Source organism: Micromys minutus, assembly GCF_963924665.1.
Source record: "Micromys minutus genome assembly, chromosome: 2".
NCBI classification, from domain to species: domain Eukaryota; kingdom Metazoa; phylum Chordata; class Mammalia; order Rodentia; family Muridae; genus Micromys; species Micromys minutus.
This window is the reverse complement of record NC_137971.1, coordinates 305,380-321,817: the sequence shown is the minus strand read 5'-3', so window position 1 is coordinate 321,817 and position 16,438 is coordinate 305,380. Positions and strand designations below refer to the sequence as shown.

At 42.2% G+C, this 16,438-nt stretch overlaps 1 protein-coding gene and 1 pseudogene across 3 annotated transcripts in view; both read right to left on the bottom strand.

The window, feature by feature from the left end:
• SFXN4 (sideroflexin 4) overlaps positions 1 to 16,438 on the bottom strand; it is a 22,441-nt gene extending 6,003 nt beyond the window's left edge. For both annotated transcript variants that reach the window (XM_080913220.1, XM_080913221.1), the window contains exons 1-12: positions 16,086 to 16,438; positions 14,924 to 14,989; positions 13,503 to 13,577; positions 12,115 to 12,141; positions 11,978 to 12,032; positions 10,576 to 10,601; positions 8,814 to 8,867; positions 8,675 to 8,731; positions 8,496 to 8,561; positions 6,182 to 6,260; positions 4,926 to 5,041; positions 1,150 to 1,235 (exon numbers count right to left, since the gene is read on the bottom strand). In XM_080913220.1, the coding sequence (XP_080769346.1) occupies positions 1,150 to 1,235; positions 4,926 to 5,041; positions 6,182 to 6,260; positions 8,496 to 8,561; positions 8,675 to 8,731; positions 8,814 to 8,867; positions 10,576 to 10,601; positions 11,978 to 12,032; positions 12,115 to 12,141; positions 13,503 to 13,577; positions 14,924 to 14,989; positions 16,086 to 16,124 (746 nt within the window). In that variant the 5' untranslated portion in view covers positions 16,125 to 16,438. The remainder of the gene's footprint in view (positions 1 to 1,149; positions 1,236 to 4,925; positions 5,042 to 6,181; positions 6,261 to 8,495; positions 8,562 to 8,674; positions 8,732 to 8,813; positions 8,868 to 10,575; positions 10,602 to 11,977; positions 12,033 to 12,114; positions 12,142 to 13,502; positions 13,578 to 14,923; positions 14,990 to 16,085) is intronic.
• LOC308417915 (glutathione S-transferase A4-like) lies at positions 6,708 to 7,382 on the bottom strand (annotated as a pseudogene). Its single transcript has one exon. The product of its transcript is annotated as a glutathione S-transferase A4-like (transcript).

Here is a 16,438-nt window from a genome sequence, read left to right as displayed (position 1 = left end):
CTATGGGGTTGAGGATGGCCAGAACAGCCAGCCCAAGAAGATCCCAACTAAGCAAGTCTCTTCATCCAGCTGGCTTATCTGTGGAAGGGGACAGTTGGCTCTGCCCAAGGTATTTCCTTATTTCCCAATGCCCCATATGGGGTGCTAGATGGGCTTTTTAGCCTTGCCATGGGGAACTGAGTGGCTGGTTCAGGATAGACACATGACTATCATGTGCCCATAGAAAGTTCTGAAATTTCTCATCTTAAACTTAGCCTCTAAGTTTTGCTGTATGGCTCTCTGATAGAGAGGCTATGAGGTAACTGGGAGTTATCAGCAGCTGTGTCTCTCTTCACAGAAGACTTTGGCAGAAGACTTCCAACACCACAAGGCTAAAGAAAAGGGAAACATCCAGCCCGAACATTTCAGGCTCAGTGCTATAGACTACTCCTCCTTTTGCCAGATATCTGTCTGTGTAACTGCAGGCTGAGTTTATCAATTGGCAACCACAGGGGCCCTGACAGACACTGTGATCTCTGCCTACAGCAGGATCTTGTTTATTTATGAGGCAGGTAGAATTCAGTAGGTAGTACAGTGTAACTTTGAATTCCTCATCCTCCTGCCTCCACCTTCCAAGTACAAGGATTATAATATGGACCACCGTGCCATTTGTGAGGTACCTGGGATCAAATCCAGGGCTTTGTGCAGACTAGATAAGCACTCTATCCATATTTCTTCAGGCCTAGCCCCATATCATGCCATTTCTTGTTTCACCAAAGAAATTCCAGTCTACTAGATTCAGAGCAATCTGAACCTATTAAAATACATTGAAGTCAAGAAAGGGTAGAGATTGAGCAGTGTTCATAACATATCAAAGTTGGGAGAACCTGAAGATAACAACACACTGCCTACAGTCAGAAATAACTCATGGCTATGTCAAGAGACAGTTAACCAAGGTGAAGGAGCCTAGACTCCAGGTTCAGGTAAACAACTCTTCTAAATCCCTCTCCTGCCTAATAGATTCTGTCTAATAGGAAGGTGACAATGGCCTTCACACCCCTTTGTCCCACTAGGTTTGTATTAGGTGAATTTATAAGGGTTTTGATTTATTTCTTTTCTGTTTTTCTTTTTTAGATGTGTTTTGACCATGTAGGAAAAGGCCCCACTTACCTTTTAAAAATGTGGATAAAGAGTTCAGGGACCAAGGCTGAGGTCCCAAACAGTACTGCTCTGGATTCTGCTGTTTCTTTAATAGCCTAGTAGAAAGGACAAGGGGACAGCTTAGTACAGAGGAAACAATGTCCAGGGCCAACGTCAGAGACTAGCACACAGCAGCTCCTTTTTTAACTGAGGTAATGCTTACTGGGAAAGAAGTGGAGGTGACATTTTATGAGGGCCTGTACAAGAGGTTTTCACAAGATGGCTGGGCTGGTGCTAAGAATAACTGAGGAGGGATTTCACCTTCTTGATCCCATTGTGGTCCCCATCAACCCACCAAAACATCCTCAATAACCATCCCCAATAAACCACCCAAAAATACATACCAAGGCAGCATGTAGATAATGCCTCACCTAGAATGAACTAAACTAGCAGCCTCCAGAAGCAATTCAACAACTCAGATTTGCCCTGAATTTGACTACTTCCTTTTTTAAAAAAATATTTATTTATTTATTATATATTAACTACACTGTAGCTGTCTTCAGACACACCAGAAGAGGGCATCAGATCTCATTATGGATGGTTGTGAGCCACCATGTGGTCTCTGGGATTTGAACTCAGGACCCCTAGAAGTGTAATCAGTGCTCTTAACCACTAAGCCATCTCTCCAGCCCCTCATATTGTCTTTCAACCTTACCTTTGCTCCTAGCCTCCTATCCTAACCCTCTTATCAGTGGGTTAGGATCCTACCACTGGGGAATCTAAAGCCAGTTCTGACTGGGCTTCTCTCCAGGCAAGGATAATTGTCCACACCCAGCTATCTTCTGTGTACCTAGGCATGCGTTTAAAGTTTGCAGCATTTTGTGGGGGTTAGAGTGGGAGCTCAGAAGTTAAAAGCACTTGGCTGTTCTTACAGAGGAGCCAAGTACAGGTCTAAGCATCCATACCAGGTACCTCACAACCACCTGTAACTTCATCCTGGGTGGGCATACCTGCCCCCACCCATCCGTGACAGATACAGAGAGTAAACTCATACACATTCATATACAAAAAATAAAATACATTTTTAGGGTCTGGAGAGATGGCTCAATTGCTAAGAGCAGTTGCAGTTCTTGCAGAGATCCTAGATTTAGTTCCCAGCACTCACATAGTGACTCACAACTACCAGTAATTCCAGCTGCAGGAGCCAATGCTTTCTTCTGTTCCCTTTGAACACCAGGCATGCACAAGGTTAAAACAATTGATCAAAGGGAGAGAATAAGCCTCAAATGGAGCACATATAACACAACCTTTGTATCCAAGGCTCAGGTAACATCACAGAAGAAGGGTAAGTAAGACTGTAAAAGCCAGAGGATCTGGAAGAATCTACCAAGTGGTATCTTCTGAGTTTGACAGGGATGTTATACCTAAGCTCTCAAGAATATGGCCACCTGCATAAACCTGCACAAGACCACACCAGTCAACACTTCAGCATGGATATAAGTAAGGGCTCACAATGTTCTACTCCTAGCTGAAGAACTAAAGGTGGTCAACAACTGCTGAGAGAGGGGGAGTCAACTCTCTTCAGAGCCCCCAACAGATTGCCCATGTATAAAGTCACAGTTATACATATACACACAAGAAGGGGAGAGGGGAGTGAGTTAATCATATAAATGTATTTGCTGCCAAATTTGATGACCTGAGTTTGATCCCTAGGATCTACATGTGGAAGAAAAAAAAATTCCCTAAAATTGTCCACACACACCACTTGAGCCTGCACTAAACACTGGTGGTTGGTCGTTCTGTGTCTGTCTGTCTGTCTGTCTGTCTGTCTGTCTGTCTCTCTCTCTCTCTCTCTCTCTCTCTCTCTCTCTCTCTCTCTCTCTCTCTCTAAGCACAGTTGAGAAGAGAATATAGGCTGCAGAGCATATGCTGTTTTTACACTGGTGGGTAAGGCAGTCATTCTCCATCAGCCCAAACAAGCATAAAGGGAACATTCCAGAAGGACACTTGTAGGCAGGACACACTGACTCACTCTGTTGGCAATGAGTGCTTCCAAGCCAGTGGGAGAGATCCACACTATCTAATCTGAAATTTGATCCAAGGTGACTGATTATAATCAGATACCTTTGGTTACGCAGTTCTGAAAGTTTAGCCAAGGAAAATAAATGTTTTGATGACAGGGAAACCATAAAAAAAGTGTATGGTAAAGCACAGCAGTGAACATTTTATTCCTAAGAGAAAAAAAAAAAAGATATTTCCATCCCCTGAGGATCATGAGGAATATGCACTTCAAGGTTGGGCTTAGATTGACCTTGGATATCCTAAGCCTACCACAGACTGGCACATAGGAGGAGCTAAGCAACAGGCTGATTAAAATCATGTTTTCCCATACTTTCCAGCTTTATAAATACTTCATGAACTTTATAAGTACTAAAAGCTGAAAGTGAAAACTGAGTCAAAAACAGCTTCATACAAGCCAGGCAATTGTTCTACCAACTAAGTGACATCCCAGCCCAATACCCAGTTACTTAATCAAATACTGACACCAGTAGGAGTATTCTGCTAATATCTATAATTAACTTACTTAACATAGGAGACCTTACATTCATACTGTGGGTTAGTTACCTCATCCAATTAGTTGAGTAAAGTAAGACCAAAACCTAAGCCAGGACCTTGCAGTGTGATACCAGATACTCAAAAGACTGAGGTAGGAGGGTCACAAGTTCAAGAGCAGACTGGGCGACACAGACCTAGTCTCATAAAACAAAACAAAACTCATCCTGGAACTAGAGATATGGCTCAATGGTTTAAAGCATTTACTACTCTTCTAGAGGACCCAAGTTCAATTCCCAATACCCACATGTCAGTTTGCAACCTTTTGTAACTCTAGAAGATCTCATGTCTTCCACTCCCAGAAGATCTGATACCTTCTTCTGGCTGCCACAGGCTAAGAGTAACTACACATAGGGAAAATACCCATACACATGAAATAAATGAATTCAAATTCTTAATAATTACCCTAAAACTGGGGTTGCTGGGCACATCTTTAATCCTAGCACTCAGGCAGAGGCAGGCAGATCACTGTCAGTTAGAGGTCAACCTGGTTGAGGAGAGCCTAAGGCTACACAGAGACCCCCCCATCTCAAAAAACAAAGCAAAACAAAACAAACAAACAAACAAAAAAAAAAAACCACCACCAACAAAAAATTTACCCTAAAAATAGTATTTGCCTGAATGCAACCCCCAGTATTAGGGCGGGGAGGAAACCAAGGAGGGGCAGGCAAAGGAAAGGGGAAAGGACAAGAGGGACAGAGAAAGGGCAGTATGTGGAAAACATGCCTGGAAGGCCAATACTCTTGAGGCTCAGACAGGAAGATTAGGAGAGTCCAGCATAGGCTAGTAGGCAAGAACCTGCCTCAAAAAGAAAGGCAAAGAAAAAGAGACTGAGAAAGAGATGGGAGAGAAAAGAAAAGAGAAAGGAGAGAGAAAGCATGGGAAGGGAGGAAAAACACCAAACCAAACTCAAGGCTTTCCAAGAAAAAGTTTTGCCTTCAGCCTGGTGTGTGGGATCCCTCCCTCCTCCAGCCTCTAGGCTTGCTCTATGGAGCTGTAACTGAACAGCCCCCACAGTCCTGTGTGCAAATTCCTGAATAAGAATCTCTAACTGTCCATGCACACATCTTGTTCTGGCATGATGGGAAGATGTGCTTAAAAAGGAGAAGGCGGACAGACACTAGGTTACAAGCTCTCAAACACAAAATCCTTTTCTGTACCCGAGGATAAGCAGTAGCTATTATGCTTCACACCTTTCTCCCAGCTTTTCTGGAATAGCCTATGACATGGCCTTCCTTATCCATCACCTCAATTCCTCGTTGGTTTTCAAAACTTCGGGATGCAAAAACATTCATTCCACTGACTTGGGCTGTAGATAAAAAGAGCAAGAAGTAAAAGTCTGAGTTAAAGACAGCAAGGGAACATGTGATGGTGCAACAGCTGCCCTTCTCCTGACTCCGATACTCACCTGCTATGGGCATGGCCACCCAAGCTCTTTCCTGAGGCTGTAGAGGTAGGATCAGAACCTTTATCCGCTTGGTCTCAGATCCTGACTGCAGCCTGGTAGTAGGTCCCAAAATGAGGTCCATTCTGTCTCCCTGGCTCAACTGCTTAAGAATCCCCAGGATCCTTGAAATGACTTACTTAACACTGACCATATGTCTGCAACATCACTTGTTCAACTTCAACAACAATCTGCCAATTCTTCAAACTTCTTTGATCCCCAAGCTCAAATGTGGAACAATAAACAGTAAACCTGTAGGCTGGGGAGCTCAATGTATTCAGCAAATCTAGTTAACTCTCTGGAATCTCTATTCCCCTATAGTTGAGATCCCTGTACTGCAGCCTACTAACTGTGTGAACCTGAGCAAGTTTTTAAAGCTCCCTGTACTTCAACACTGCTCACTTGTAAAAGGGAGTATTTCCTACCCATAGGTCATCAGGATTGTGTGAAATAATGAACAGAAACTGTTTGTATAAGACAATCTTTAAAGTGAAATCTGAGTGGATTGAGAATTCAAGGACTTGGGTTTGACCCTCAGCACACTGCAAATAAATATAACAAAAATAATTTTTGGTTCCAGGTTTTTGTTTGTTTCTTAACAATGAAAAGTGTATCCATAGTGCTGTAACCAAGAGATGGCTCAGCAATAAGAGGATACTGTTCTTGTAGAGGACCCAAGTTTGACTCCCAGCATTCATACTGGATGGCTCATTACTGCTTGTAATTCAGTGCCCTTTTCTGACCTTCATAGCAACCTTCACTCACATGTAATATCTACACACAGATACAAATTTAAAAACATGTAATATTAAGATATAAAGAAGGATATCTATAGAGAAAATATATCTTCTCTAACCAAAGATTCAATTTAGGCCAGGGAAACCTATCAGGTTACAGTGGTACTGTCACAGGTCACAACATGGCCAAGTTACCCAGGGTCTCTGAAGAAGAAGAAGTGACTAAAAAGACCAGTCCAGCTACAAGCTCCCATCCCTTCCTGCTTACCAAGAAAGACGATTGGCAAGGTTCTTTTAAGCCAAAAATTATTCAGGGGATACTTCATTTGAAAGAGATGAGGAAGTAGCTGGAAAATAAGAAGAAAAAATTATTGCACCTGACCAAAGAATCAGCTGAACCAACACAACAGCAAAGCTAGCACAATCTGGTTCCTACTTCAGGTGGGATTGCAGTCAGCACACTTACACATTTTAATTACAACCCTGAGATAGTTCTGTGTATTCCAGGAGTAGATGAGACAAAGAGAAATTATATAACCTGTTCGCTCATAGTCTCAGAGCTGGGTTAAAGCCAGACTGGGAAATTGGGCTTTTCTGCTTCTTCTTCTTTTTTTTTTTTTTTTTTTTTTTTTTCCATTGTCTTTAATTGGCATTTGTCATTGTGGACAGAGTAGTTTAGTTTTCGAAGACCTTTACTCCTGGGATCTATACCTTGTTTCTGGAATGTTCTGTAGGTGGCCTATGGTGATACTGTGATTGGATCTTTGCAGTAGCCACCTTAAAGCATGCTGTCACTAGAACTTCAGGACAGTCCTGATCACCTCAACATAGTGGCCATCTGGAGGTGGCTTCCTCTGAATTCTGGGTTGTAGGAACTTCTTAATTGTAGGAATGTTGCTGATTCTTGTCTTAAATGCCTGCAGCAGCGGGAAGTTGGACAGCATAGGAGCGCTGAGTTCTTCCAACTTCAAAATAGCTTCTAGCAGCTGTATGTCTGCCCAACTGAGTTGGTTGCCAACCAGAAAAGCCTCCCCATGGTCTTTTAAAATCTTTTCAAACACTGGGAAGTAGCGGGTTTTAGCTTTCTTCACCACTAAAGCATAGCTCTCCTCTTTTTCCTGAGGGGTTTTAAATGGAGCCACAGCAATCATCATCATCAGGTCCTGGGTGCCGTCAGCATACATGTCAATCCTGACTCTCTCCTTCCGGTCCTTCCCATACAAGTTATACTTGGCAGTGAGGTAGCTGAGGAGGGCTCTGGTCTGCGTCAGCAGTATCCCATCTATTTCCACCAGAGGAACTTGGCCAAAAAGCAGGCGTCCATCCTTTTTGTTCTCTTGTCTTAAGAAATTCTTCTTCAAACTCCACTCCAGCAGCAGCCAGCAGCCAGCGGATCGACTCCATCCTTCCCCTGTCTTGAAAGTAGTAGAGCTTGGGTCTGGCTTCCATGACTCCTGGTTCAGTTTCTTTATTCCTCTGGGATTTTTCTTCTGGGATTTTTTGTCTCCAGGCACTGGAGAAAGAAGCTATTAGGGGAGAGTTCAGGGTCCTTCTGGCTTTTCTGCTTCTGAACTCTTATTTATGGATCTTGCTGTGTAACCCAGACTGACCTTGAACTCACAATCCTACTACCTGAGACTCCTGAGTGTTGGGACCAAAGGCCTATGCACTATGCCTAGCATTAGGGTCTACAGTTGTTTTCTTTCAATTTTTCTGTGACAAAGTCTCAGAATGATGCATTTGCATCATTATATACTGTATTATATACATTTTAACTTACCCTAGTTCTTAAATCAACTCTGAATTAGAATAGCCACTGTAATATTAATGCTACAGAAATATTATTATGCTGTTTTCCTGAGAGGATGATAAGAAAAAGCACTTATAAATGTCTGGTGCAGATATTATTAACCCAGGGTTCGTTTCCTGGATGCAAAACCCACCATACATATCTAGAAACTTTAGAGTAGCTAGCAGTTGATTATTCTGAGGATACAAGAAAACACTGACTCGTATTTTGTACTCATATATTCTAAATGTACAGGTCAGAACAGAAACAAAATTTGTAATTAGAATCAGTTTCTTTCTTCTTTCCTTTTTCTTTTGTTTTTTTGTTTTGAGGAATAAAAATGATTTCACATGCATCCTAGTTAGAATGTTAACGGAGAGGCTGTCCAAATCAGATTGGCCTGTGGTCCTATCTATAAGGTGCTGTCTTGATTAATGTTTCATGTGGGAGGCCCAGCCCACTGTGCCATCACTATCCCTATGCAGGTGAGCCTGGGCTCTATAGGAAAACTGGGGGAGCACGAGCCAGGGAGCAAGCCAGATAGTAAGCAGTATCTTCCATGGTTCCTGATGACCTTCATCAGCTTGAGTGAGTTGCTGGGTCAGAAGTAAAGTGGTGGGGAATAGCATGGAATTCTGCCTTCAGGGTCCTGTTTAGAGTTCCTGCCCTGACTTCCTTCAATGATAGTGTGTGACCTGGAAACGTAAGATAAAATAAACCCTTTCTTCCTCTAAGTTGTTTTAAGTTAGAACAACAGAAATGAATTGGAACAATAGGAAGTAAAAACACCTACTCCAAAGAAAGTTGAAGATACAAACACCCCTGCTCCCAACAATGTTCTCTCTACTGGTCCATGACTCTAAGGAAAAATCAAAGAACATACATAGTAAGCAATTATTATGATTTTGCTCTGCAAGGATAATTTTTGTTTTAAAACCCAAATCCTATCTTCCTAGGGTTCACAATGCTTACATAACTGGCATTTCCATTGGTGATGTTAAAGGCTGTGGTGTATCCATAGAAGCAACTCTACAGAAAGAGAAATCAGTAGATTACTTTCTGTTTCAAGCATAAAAGTACCCGGGAATCATGACATTCAAAGTGCTACTACCTGAGTTAAAATGATGGATTTCATTCCAGTGCCTGGCATCATCAACAGAAGTACCTTTGAAGAAAATAGAATATGCTTATGCATCTCTGGTGTGAAGGTAGCGCCTTTAGAAACAAAAATAGCTCCCAGTCAATACAGGATTGTGGTCCTGAATGAAAATGGCCCCCATGAACTCATAGGGAGTGGCATTGGAGGTTTAGCTTTGTTGGAGGAAGTGTATCACTGGGGGGTGGGATTTTAGGTTACAGAAGCTCAAGCCAGACCCAGGAGTTCTCTCTCTTCCTGCTGCCTACAGGTCTAGGTGCAGAACTCTAAGCTACCTCTCTGGCATCATGTCTGCTTGCATCCCACCATGATAATAATGGACTAAACCTCTGAACTGTAAGCCATCACCAATTAAGTGTTTTCCTTTATAAGAGCTGCCATGGTCCTGGCACCTATTCATAGCAATAAAACTCTAAGACACAGGATCAAGGCCCCTAGGGCTGGCACAGTAGGAAATAGACACATAGCTGATAGTCTGGGGAAACACCCATGTCATTGTGCACCTAGCCATCCCTGAACCTGAGAGTTTCACTAATGCTGTCTCCAAGGCCTACTGGACAGCAGAACCACCAGAAAAAAACTCCCTTTGCCAGGGAAAGGGTAGAGGAAGCACAGCCTTACTCAGGGAGGAAGGTCCCAGTTTCTAGTGAGGAGATGCTTGGGGGTAGACTATAGTTCGGTCAGAAATATCTCACAGATATTCACATTAGCTGAATATGAATAGGTTAAAGGCTTAGACTCTAGCTTGAGGTGATACTGGAAGTCAGTATCTATAAAGGAATGTCTTTGGGTTACTGGGACATGCTCTTGGAAGGAACTTGGTGGAACCCTAGTCACTATTTCTTTTGTCTACTGGTGCCATGAAGTAAACAGCCTTACACCCCACCCTCTAATATACTATTCTATGCTTATTTGCCAAAGACTCAAAAGCAAAGAGGCCAAATGAGCACAGAACGATGCCTCCAAACTGTGAGCCAACATAAACTTTCTAGATTTTTTTCTCTGCATTAATTTATTTATTGTGAGTATCAGAAAGGTCAGAAGACAGGAGCTAATTTTCTCTTTCCATTATTGGGTCTTGCAGACAGAAACAGGGTTGAGGGCCTTAGCCTGCTAAGCCATCTCACTGGCCCTTAATACATGTTCCTTTTCTTAAAGATTTAGTTTTATTATTTTTAATTACATGTATATAATGATATATAATTAACGAGACAGCATATATACATGAGTGTAGGTACCTACAGAGGCCAGAGGCTATCTTCAGATATCCATAGGACTAGAATTACATACAGTTATGAACTGCCCAAGCCAGAAGAGCTTTTATCCACTGAGCATTCTTTCCAGCTCCAACCTCCCTTTAAAAAGACTTATTTTTGTTATCTGTGTGGGTGTATGAAATTTTTGTTTTTATACACTGATTATCTCACATATTTGTTAGAGTAACAGAAAACTGATTAACATAGAAAGTAATGGACACTTCCATTAGGGTTTTGGCCAGCAGTATTTCCCAACTCACTGACCTACAGTGTTGTGTCTATGGTAGATGTTCAAAGAAAGGATGACTCTGTGACATGGGATTTTGAGAAGTCCAAAGCCTGGCTGAGTTAAGTGGAGTAGGGGTGTGGGTATAGGAAAAGTAGAAAATGTCACAGGAGGACCTATAATTATCTATTAGAGATTCAGAGCTGGAGGAACACACATGCAGTCGGGAACTCACCATGGGTGCCGTCACAGGCAGGAAAGCTGTAGGAAAGAGCAGTGTGTTAATGATTGTGGCTACCCAGGTGGACACGTCCTGAAGGGGCAACATCCTTTGAGAACTTTCTGCAGCCTCCTAAGGACTCAAATGTTGGGGGACATTTTTTTTCTTATTAAAAATAACATCTATAGGGATAGGGAAATGGCTCATTCAATAAAATGCTTGTGGCATAAACATGAAAAACTGGGTTCAGATCTCCAGTACCTACTTAAAAAGCCAGATATAGTCTATACAGGCAGAGAAATATGGGTTTCTAGAGCTTACTGGCTTTTTAGCTTAGCCAAATCTATAAGATCCTGGTTTAGTGAGAAGCCCTATATCAACTTTTTTAAAATGGTAGAGGATAATAAAGACATCAGATATCATCCTCTGGCCTCCATATATGTACACACACACACACACACACACACACACACACACACACAGACACACACACACATGCACACACATATGCATACATACATACACAGAAATGAGTACATATGGCAGGAAAATTAAGACCAGAACACAGAAAGACCTACCCATAAAGACACCTGCCAGACCTCTACCTGAAGGTAAATGGTAATGACTCTTGTTATCTTTCTAGATTTAAAATCAATTTTTTTTTTGAGACAGTGTCTCATGTAGTCTAGGAGGTTTCAAATTCCCTAAGTAGCTGTGAATGGGCTTAAGCTCCTGATCTTCCTGCCTCCACCTCCAAATGTTATGGTTACATAATTGTACCATGACATGCCAATTTATGTGGTGTGGTACTAGAGATCAAACACAAGACTTTGTGCATGCTAGGGAGGCACTCTACTAACTGAACTATATTCCAATTTGTGTGTGTGTGCATGTAAGTGGGTAGGAACATGTGAATGTATATGAATGTACATGTGGATGTCAAGAAAAATTCAGTGTTTTTTTAAATAGTTCTCTACCTTTTATGTTTAAGATAAGGTTTTACTATATAACACTGGCTGCTCTGGAAGTTGCTATGAAGATTAAGCTGGCCTTGAATTCACAGAGATCTACCTGTCTTAGCTTTCCAAGTTTGGGGATTAAAGTGTGTGCCACTATTCCTAGCTCTACCTTATTTCTGAATCTGGAGCTCACCTGCAGCTCCCAGGGATCCTCCAGTCTCCACCTCCCAAGTGCTGGGGTGACATGCCTAGCTTTCTACAAGGGTGCTGAAATCTGAACTCAGGTCCTCATGCTCACACAAAGGTGCTAAACCACTTCCCAGCCCCTCACAAGTATTCTTTTTAAGCTATGGCTTCCAGAATTCCCATCAGCAATCCCTGTTAAGGAAAAAGTAGGCTGTTTGTCTGCTATATGCTACACCTTCCCCACCTACTCCTGAACAAGAGAACCAGCTCACCTGCAGGGCGGAAAAGATGGGGGATTAACTTGCTGCTGTCAGGGTGCACAGTTGACTTCAAAGAGGCAGAAGATGTTAGTTGAATGACAGATTTTATTATTTAGAAAACCAACAACTATAAAGGAGCTGAAACTTACAAGACTCTTATTCCATGCATCTTTAACCTAAAAAGAGATAACAAGAAGCATCATATTTTAAAGGTGGTTCAACATCAAACAGAATCTCTTGGCCAGTCTTAATTTCTGATGTCACATTTATACTACCGCTAGAGTAGAGAGACTAGTAAGTCAAAACAAATGTACCAAATGAATCAAATAAGTAAACAACAAAACTAATAACAAGCCAACTAATGAGCTTTATGAAAAAACTACCAAGAACATTAGGAAGTCCTAGCACCATGGAGAGGACTGTCAACTAGCAGCCCTTCAGTGGTTCTAGAAGAGTCCCCTGGCAGAGATAACACCCAAAGACTTTCCATCAGCCTCACCACTTGTCACAGAGTCACCTGTCAGTCCAGAGGCTTCAACAAGTTCTTAGAAAAACAAAGCTAATGTGAGCTTTTCATGGTTTGTTTGTTTGAATTTCAAGACAGTTCTTCTGTGTAGCCCTGGCTATTCTAGAACTAGCTCTGTAGACCAGGCTTGTCTGTAACTCAGATCTGCCTACTTTGACTTGCCAAGTGCTGAGAATAAAGGTGTGTGTCACCTCTGCCCAGCTTCCATTGGATGTCTTGAACTAATATTTATGAGTTTGAGAAACCCCTTATGCAGCAAGATACGTTAAAAAAAAAAAAAAAAAAAAAAAAAAAAAACCTGTTTTGAGCTCACTGGCAAGAATACAACCCTGTAGCAGGAATGGCAGGGCCACCTCTATGTGAATGCTGGGGACTGTACATCTGTAAAAGCATCTCCTGCGGGAAGACCTAATTGAGGACTGCCTGAGACACCAGCATTCCTGCAGGAGGAGTTAATCGAGGACTGCCTGAGAGACCAAGGAATGCTAGTGCAAATAATGCCAGCCAATCAGGAACTGCTGTTTAGAAGAGATGCTTTCTTGGAACCAATAGGTGCATGGGTGGAGGGTATTAAAGGAGCTTGCAGCAGTGCTCAGAAGAGCTTGCTGCGGCATTTTTCACCTGCTCCCAGAGTTTGTGTCATTTACTGTGCCAACTCACTCCCCAACCCCAAGAGCAGTTAGGGTTGGGTGGAGAGCTGTTCAGAGTACAGGCAACACAACCCTGCACTGGAAAACTGCCTACAATGGAATATGGACTCTGAGTTTGCTATAGGGCTTCAGGAATTGGCCATATATGAAGAATTAACACTAGTAAGCATGTATAAGAAGAACACTACTCTAGTTGTATTATGAGGTAGAATTCTAACTACACAGTTTTGTAAAGTGAATCCCCTAGGCGATATGTACAATGACAGGATTAGTTAGCAAACACGACTTCATTTTACTCTTTGCAAGGTAAAATCATGTTGAACCATATACATCTGGGCATATATGAGCTCATGAGACATACCATTTGGTTTTCCAGGTACTGTTTAGGTGCATCTTCAGTGGTAAACAACAGCTGTCGTGATTTTTCTATGTTTCCCTGTAAACAGACATCAAGAAATCAGGCAACAATCTCAACATAGTCTGTGCTTATTCTCATCTTTAGAACACAGCCATCAGCACACAGCTCTTCTGCTCCACGCTTGATTTCAAGATGTGTTCCTGGGTTTCAGTATAATAATAATTCTGTGTGTTGCTCAGAATTATGCCTTCTGTCTTCCTAGACAGCTCTAACAGCCCCTACTGAAGCCTCCATGTTCCTGGCTTCTGGAGGACAACTGCCTTCCTGACCAGAGCCCTGGCAATCCCTAACAACTCACCTACTTCCATGACTAGTTGGTTCAGTTTTTTTTCCTTAGCTCTTTTTTTTTTTTTTAAATTTTGAGGAAAATACATAAAATACAAAGAATAATTACACAATAGAACACCTTACTCAGAATTAAAAACTGTGAGGTATCTGGTTATATTTGTTTCTAATCTTATTTTATTTTTCAAAACAAACCATTGCTCTATCTCATCTCTTCCTCATTCTATTAGAAATACCAGAGGATTATGAGTTTACGGTATAGTCTTTTGAGTCCATAGTTACACTTATGTATATATACTTGAGTACATATACCCATAAATAAATATAGCATTTCATTATAATTTGCATCTGTGATAAACTTTGCACCTTGTCTCACAGACATCTTTCTTCTCATTTGTTTACATAGTTTTTGCGGTGCTGGGGATGAACCCAAAGCTTTGTCCATGACAGGGAGTCAGCTCATCACTGAGCTACATTTTGAGCCTCCTGTTCTCTCATTTAACATCATTCACACTATGCATTTCCACTAAATAAAATATTGATAGCCAGTTCACACATTTAATGGCTAGTCAGAATTCCACATTATGAAATACCATAATGTGTATTTCCCTACATTTAACCCCTTTTCTGACTCTTAACAAAGATAAAGGGGTGAGAGTGACCTAGAGTATGAATTTGGCCACCAAGAGACGCTTGGCACACAAACCTCAAAACTTGGCTCTGTAGGAAAAGTGCCAGCTTATGAGACACTGCAAAATATGCCTGGACTTCTAGACTAGAAACTGAGAGAGGCCCCACTCCCTAGCCTTGGGCTCTACTTACATCCCCTTTTCCTGGCTCATTTTTTCCTAGACACCCCATCCAGAGAGTCCCCTAATTCTTAGCCTTGGTTAAGGCAAAGAACTAGGTCTGTTACAGTCTTGTTGGATGGATTTTTGTTTTGAAACAACTCATTATGTAACCCAAGCTGGCTCAAACTCACAATCCTATATACATGTATACACACATACATATTATTTCAAAAGAATAAGCTTTAAAATAAGGCATGAAATTATTTCTTACAACAAACCCATACTTACAATTGAAATAAACACATTTACAGGATCTAATAAATCCATCCACTGACAAAATCTTCGAAAAAAGGACTGTAGATGGTGAGAAAGAGACACACCAGAGAGTGAGTTAAAAGAAATGAGACTTAACAAGGCAGTCACAATTCACTTTGGTGGGGGCATACATACTTCCTAAATAACTATAGGTAGCCTGACTTTTACCAAATGTATCTCCTCTAAGCACTTGGGATAGAGCTTCAGAATTAAAACCTAGAATTTGGCATTCATATTTTCTGTTCATATTCCCATATGACCTCAACCTAGAAACACCTGACTCTTGCCTGGCTTTCTCTGCTGCTATAAGGCTTAACTCTAAGAGGCAGGCAACCCAGCAAGGGTTACAGCTCAGTTCGCATGTGAAGGAGGTGTGGTTTTGCTTCAACTAGCTGCCCATCCTCAAAACAGCTTCGGCCTTAAGTTATGGATCTCCACAAACAAGGGTGGGCTAAACTTAGTTTAAGGTCAAGGCCCCTAACATAGTATTTAGAGCCTCGAGGCCCCATGAGGATATGCAAGAAGTGAAACTGGGCCAGACTGCCTGCACAGGTTACATACACACTGGGTTTCAAAGTCTTCGTACAAAAAAAGAAAAAGAAAAGAAAAGAAAAGAAAAGGTAGAATCTATTTTTTATTATACGTTGAAATGTGATTTGGCATTGGTTGGACTAATTATGTTATTAAGATTAATAGCTGTTTCTTTTAAAACTTTTTAATAGGATTACGAGAAACACCACCCAACAGCGACTTCCCAGCCTCTAACCTGCTTAAAGCAGGGCTATATGTGTGGTCTTAATGTGAATGGCTGAATCAAGCAAGCCTAGGAAGCCTTGAAGGATTTGTTTTCTCTTCAGTGTGCCCCGGGCAGTCCCACTGAGGACTGGAACTTCTTAGTGAGGCCCTACCATCATCAGATGAGAGTGACTTTGTGGCCTTCTCCAACCCAGTCTAGGACCTAAGAGATGCAAGAACGTGGACCACTGAAGAGCTTGCTTTTCCTCCTAATACAGGGGAGGGGAGTTACCCGGTCCAAGACCATCTCTGAGAGGAAAGTCAAGATGACGCACCGCATCCTGTAAAGGTCACGCTGCCCAAGCCAGCCTCCCGCCCCCAACACCCGGCCCTGGAGTACTTGGCGTTCGGAGATCCAGAAGTGCAGGTTGGGTTCCATGTGGACGGCGGCACCACTGCGCTTTTGACAACCCCAAGCTAGCGCCTCCTCCTCTTCCAGGAACGAACCGGAAGGCGGTGCAGGACAGTCGGCGCGCCGCAGCTCAAGGGGAGGAGCCTACGGACGTGTCCCGCCCCCGAACCCGAACTCTCCCCTGCTATAGGCCAAGTCCTCTTCCTTCCGTTCCTCACTTTAGAAGTATCTGAAGGTTCCGGGTACAGAGGTGCTCACTCCCACTTCCAGGCTCTACTTAAGGTGGAGACCCTGTAAGAAAGAAGACGGTGTAAGTGATGCAAGAGACCCTCTGCCATTAC